This window comes from Falco cherrug, chromosome 15, assembly GCF_023634085.1.
Source record: "Falco cherrug isolate bFalChe1 chromosome 15, bFalChe1.pri, whole genome shotgun sequence".
Classification (NCBI taxonomy): Eukaryota; Metazoa; Chordata; class Aves; order Falconiformes; family Falconidae; genus Falco; species Falco cherrug.
The window spans coordinates 12140527-12146223 of NC_073711.1; the positions used below are offsets into that span (position 1 = coordinate 12140527).

Genomic DNA, 5697 nt, shown 5'->3' on the forward strand with positions numbered 1-5697 from the left:
CGCAGCTCCGGTCCCGCCGGGGGCGCACCCGCTGCCGGGCAGCCGGGGGTTGGAGGTGGGGGGAGCCATCCCGATGCGCTGCAGCTGGACACCGGTGAGCGGCGACAGCGCCGGGCTGCCCCGGCGGGCTGCGGGGGCAGCGCCTGCGGGGGCCGGGCCGGGCCAGTGGCTCGGACGTGAAGCACCGCGGCGAGTGCGGGGGTCTGCCAGGGGCTGGGAGAGGAGCCTGGCTCCCCTCCCGGGTGCTGGCATCGCTCAGGGGGTTCTGTGAGAGCTTCCCAGCCCTAACGCCGAAGCGTGTGTGTGTGTGTGTGTGGCGAGCAGCCTGTTCCTGCTCGCCCCTTATTCTGGAAATATAAATCAGCCCAGTATTTTAAATGGCCCTCTGGCCGTGCGCGGCGTGGGAGCCCTAGTGCACTGGGAGGGCTACAGGGACCTGTGAAGCGTGGAAACGCACGAATCTATACTTACTCTTTATTCAGGCAGGCTCAGTTCATCTACAAGTAGATTAGCTATGTTTCAAGAGAAATGTCCTACTTTGAAATAACATGGACCTTAAAGTGTTAAATAGCGTGGCTTTGGGGGGAAAATTATGTCAGAGGGCTCTCAGGCAGCACAGACATACTGAAAGACAAAGAGCCTGAAACTTAACGTTGTAATAATTTATTTAAACATCGAAGGAAACACCGTTCCCTGGGCTTTGGGCATGCCCTCTCATTCTGTATATACTGCCTTACTTTGAGTTGCATGCAAGCGTGTTCAGTCCCTCCAACAAACGTTTACATAAAGTAATTTCAAAGAATTGTCAAGATATGTACCAAGTCGCTTTCCAGCCCAGCCTGGCACGTCTTAAGCCTCGACTGGCGTGGTCAAAATATTTGGAGGGGTTTGAGGTTCATCGCAGCTGTCTGAAGTTTTTCCTAGATACTGAGAAAGTTACCAGCGAACTCGTGCCGCGGTGTGCTACCACCTGCCACACCGCCTGCCGCTGTCACCCTGTCCTCTCGGGCTGCGAAATTTTTAACTTCACCCAAGAGCACACCAGTAACAAGCCGAACAACAAAGACAAAATGCTGACTGTATCACAGCTCGTCCAAGCGGGATTTATTTTGCCTTCGACTTTGTTCAACAGATGATTTTGTCGGAAAAGAAATCCGTACAAAACGAGTGACACCTTAAGCTGCTAAATTGCAGTAGCGCTCGCATCCACTCAAATAAAAATCCGCCACGACACCGTGCTGCTTCCAGAGCACCGCCAGCGCCGTTTTAAGCCGGAGCGCTGCCCCCCGCCCGCGGGAAGCGCTGAGCGGGGCTGCGCGGAGCGGTCCCGTCCGCCGCGCCCTGCAGCCGGCCCGGCGCCCCCTTCCCCGGCTTCAGCAGCGCGGCGGGCTCGGGGCTAGCGGCACCGGCTCGGGCTTGTGCCTCCGGGTCCAGGCTGGAGCCCTGCCCTGGAGGTGTCCGCTCCCCTGCACCGTCGTTTTCCTCGCGATCTCCTCTTTGGGGCAGCACCGACGGCTGCGAAGCCGGGGGAGCTGTGGCGACAACATCCCTCCTCGCCGGGCCCCTCGCTACGGGACGTGATGTCCAGGCACGTCCCTACCTCAAGGCCCCCGACCCTCCCCTGCGCCCCACACGCTGCCGGGGTAGTTTGCTCAGAGCTCCGTCGGCGGAACCGGCGGTGCTGCCCGCCTCGCCCGGCACCGATACTCTCCTAGCGCGTCTCCGAGCAGACTGCAGGCTCGTCTTAGCCTGTCCTCCCGCAGCGTGCCCCGGCCGGCGGAACAGCCCGGCTTACCCCGGCAGAGCTGGAGCCGGGGCAGGGGGTGGGCGAGGAAGAGCTGGGACCGGGCAGCGCGCCCCGCGTCCCCCCGGCCCCGCAGCGGCAGGCGCGGTAGCTCCGTCCCCGCCGTGCTTTCAAGGAGCTGCCAGCCCTGTCCGTGCAGGTGCGGGTGTCCGTGCCTCTGGGGAAGGGAGGGAGGAAGGAAGGAACGAAAGATGCGAAGGGAAGGGGAGGGGAGGGACGGAAAGGGAGGCCCGTGATTGACAGCTCCACTGAGTTCGCTCCGCTCACACACCCTCCACCAAAGTTTTGTTTCATACGGAGGGAACTTTGCTGTTGCCATGGAACTTGGGGGTTTTGCAAGCGCCGGCCGTGCCCCCCACCTCCTTCCCCCTTTGGGGCAGCCGAGTGGAAAAACTCAAGTGGCATTGCGGTGGGAGTAGGTGGGGGATGGCCGAGAGCCCCCGGCCGGCAGCCAGCCCGCCCCGCTCGCATCCCACCGCCGCTCCCTCGGACTGCCGCGGCGCAGACCCTCCCCCAGCGGGACCGAGTGCCCGGTCCCGGTGGGGCAATGCGGACTCTCCCCCCGGAGAGGGCTCAGCAGCGAGAAGAGTTCAGTGCGCCCTCCCCAGCTCCATCCGTTCCGGGAAGGGGGGGTCATCCAGCACGGGCTCGCTCCGTCTCCAGGCAGCTTCTGCGGGCTTGGCGCACGGCCGTGCATCCACCCGGGAGCCCCAAATCCCTTTGTGCCTGGCAAAGGCACGGCTCCCGCTTGCAGCACAGCGCTCCGCCCCGCTCCTCCTCCCCGCGCCCCCGAGGGCAGCCCCGGCCCGCCCGGCGCCCGGGCCCGCTCCTTCCCCCGCAGAGCAGCCGGCAGCTGCGGGGGCCCCACGGGCCTCTCTGCCCCGCGCAGCTCCGGCTCTGCCGCGCCCCGCCGCTCGGGCCGGGAGCCGGGGGCGCAGGGCCGGGGGCTGCGGGAGACGGTGGGTGGGGGCTCGGCCCCCGCGACCCCGAAACATCAACTTTTCGGCTCCCCCCCTCCCCAGCCGGTCAGTTACCGGCGTCGGGGCTGTCGGGAACCGCTCGCTGATTGGCTGCCGCCCGCTCATTTATAGCCCGTCAATCAAATACCCCCGGGATTGCTGTGCGCATCGCTTGGTGCTGCCCGCGGGAAGCGCAGCGCATCCGCACCCGCACCGCACCCGCGGCCGCAGCAGTAACAGCACCACCACCACCACCTCCTCCTCCTCCTCGTCCTCGGGGAGCGGCGCCTTCGCCCGCCAAGCAGAGAAACTTCCTCCGCTCGCAGCAGCCGCCCAGGCAGGTTTTTTTTCCCTTTCTTTTTAATTTTCTTTTTTCTAACTTCCTCTCCCCGGTCTGGTGCCCGCCTGCCCGCCGCCCTGGCGCACCTCTTGCCGGCTCCGGCCATGTACAGCATGCTGGAGACTGAGATCAAGACGCCGCAGCCCACGCCGGGCAGCGCTGGGGGCAACCCCGCTCCGGGCAGCAACGGCAAAGGTGGTGGAGGCGGCGGGGCCGGCAACGGGGCGGGAGCTGGCTCGGACCAGGACCGGGTGAAGCGCCCCATGAACGCCTTCATGGTGTGGTCGCGGGGCCAGCGGCGGAAGATGGCCCAGGAGAATCCCAAGATGCACAACTCGGAGATCAGCAAGCGCCTCGGGGCTGACTGGAAGCTGCTGAGCGACGCCGAGAAGCGGCCCTTCATCGACGAGGCCAAGCGGCTGCGGGCCGTGCACATGAAGGAGTATCCGGATTACAAATACCGGCCCCGAAGGAAGACCAAGACCTTGCTGAAGAAAGACAAATACTCGCTGCCCGGTAATCTGCTGGCCCCGGGGGGGGGCAACGCGGTGAGCAGCCCCGTCGGGGTGGGGCAGAGGATTGACACTTATGCCCATATGAACGGCTGGACCAACGGGGCTTACTCACTGATGCAAGACCAGCTGGGTTACAGCCAGCACCCGGGCATGAACAGCCCCCAGCTGCAGCAGATGCACCGCTACGACATGACGGGCCTGCAGTACAGCCCCATGATGTCCACGGCCCAGACCTACATGAACGCCGCCTCCACCTACAGCATGTCCCCCGCCGCCTACGGCCAGCAGCCCTCCACGGCCATGAGCCTGGGCTCCATGGGCTCGGTGGTGAAATCCGAGCCCAGCTCGCCTCCTCCTGCCATCACTTCCCACACGCAGAGAGCCTGCCTGGGAGACCTGCGGGATATGATCAGCATGTACCTGCCCCCGGGGGGGGATGCCACAGACCCTTCCGCCCTGCAGGGAAGCAGGTTACACAGCGTCCACCAGCACTACCAGAGTGCCGGGACTGGCGTGAATGGTACCGTACCACTAACTCACATATAAACTCGAGTGCCCCGGACGGCTCCCCGTCTTAATCCCTAACCCCACCACCGCTCCCTGACTCCACCGGGACGTACGGCAGTGTTGCTCGGCTTAGCAGACTTAATACTAACTTTGGAGAAATTTTAAAAAAGGAAATCCGTTAGTTGTGTCTATTTTTTTTGTACAAAAAAAAATAATAATTGAGCAAGTTGTTATTTTAATAGAGCACAACTCCTGCCTCCTAGAAGCCGCTGTGAAGTTTACAAACCACGGCAACTTCTTTCCTGGTTTCTGCTATGTTGGGCACTGTTTTGTTCGCATCTTCCAGTTTGATTTCTAGCGTTGCAATGATGTAAAAAAAAAAAAACCAAAAAAACAAACAAAAAAAGAAAACCCAACCAAACCGGCGGGCCTTTTTTTTTTTTTTTTTTTAATTCAGTTGTTCACATTTTCGTCGTGGTTTCTTAAGTGTTTTTGTCCTTCCCACCTTACCGAGCCTCGCCTGGTTTCTATCCACAATCTGTATCTTTCACGACTTCTTAACTTTAGGATTTTGTCCCTTAAAAAAACGGGGGAGGTGGGAGAGAGCTGTGCGGGTCGCAAACGCATTTCTTTTATTTATAGTAAGCTGTGTGTCTTGTTTTTTCTTAAGCTGTAAACTTAATGTAAATTGGTTTGTGATTTTTACTGTGATTCATGTTTTGACATATCGGATGAAAAAACGTTTTAGTTTTGTTTACCGGATTTCTTAAAAAAAGTCATCGAAATGCTCCTTTCTTCTCTCTGTCCCTAGTCCTCGTTTGCTTCCTTCTTCTAAACGAAGAGAGATCAATAAATTTTATATCAGGCACGTCGGCAGTCTCCGGCCGGTTTGTGCGGGGCCGGGCGCGGTGTCCCGGGGGCTCCGTCCCGGGGGCTCCCGCGGTCCCGCCGCCCGGCCGGGGAGCCCGGGAGCTGCCGCCGCTTTTCGGCCGGGTTTCTGCGGCTGCCGCGCGGTCGTGGATTTTGCTCGGGGGCGGGGGGAAGGAGCGCTCCTTCGAGGTGATTTTGTTTTTAAAAGCGAAGCGGGACCCGGGCTGTGGAAGCGCCGCTGGTGCTGCTGGAGCTTCTGCGCTGCGAGCGCCGGCCACTTGTTGCCTCTCCGCCCGGCCGGTTTCTCTCGGCCGACGGGGAGGGCAGGGGGTTACATGTATGCGCCTCGGGGTTTTTTGCTCTGGAGGATTTGCCCGGAAACCCGAGCTCATCTGAAATATTTACAGAAGTAAAACCCGTTGGGGAACTCTTAATTAGACTCTATTAAAAATGAATGGTTACAGGAGTCCCCAGAGGAAATAAATAATTCAATCTTTTCAGTATGTTTGACGAGTGTGTTTTTCGTCTGGACAACTTTTCTATCCTTTTTTTTGTGTGTGTGTTGTTTTCCTTCTCTTTTTTTAGGGATCTGCGTTATTGCTGGCTGTGTTTCCGCGGGCGCTGCGGAGCAGCCCCGAGCCGCAGCTCCCGCGGAGCCCCGGGGCCCGGCGCAAGGGCAGCCGGCTTGTCCCGCTCTGTCCG

At 60.3% G+C, this 5697-nt stretch overlaps 1 protein-coding gene across 3 annotated transcripts; it reads left to right on the forward strand.

Annotated features, from left to right (window-relative positions):
* Nucleotides 1-3067: 3067 nt before the first annotated feature.
* LOC102058722 (transcription factor SOX-3-like) lies at nucleotides 3068-4462 on the forward strand. Of its 3 annotated transcripts, none has more exons than XM_055727637.1 (2): nucleotides 3208-3298; nucleotides 3335-4164. In XM_055727637.1, the coding sequence occupies exons 1-2, from the start codon at nucleotides 3208-3210 to the stop codon at nucleotides 4162-4164; spliced, it is 921 nt and encodes a 306-aa protein (XP_055583612.1). The 3 variants fall into 3 exon arrangements, with proteins under 3 accessions (XP_055583611.1, XP_055583612.1, XP_055583613.1); XM_055727638.1 differs by having other exon boundaries at nucleotides 3208-3259; nucleotides 3299-4164; XM_055727636.1 differs by having other exon boundaries at nucleotides 3068-4462.
* Nucleotides 4463-5697: the final 1235 nt, after the last annotated feature.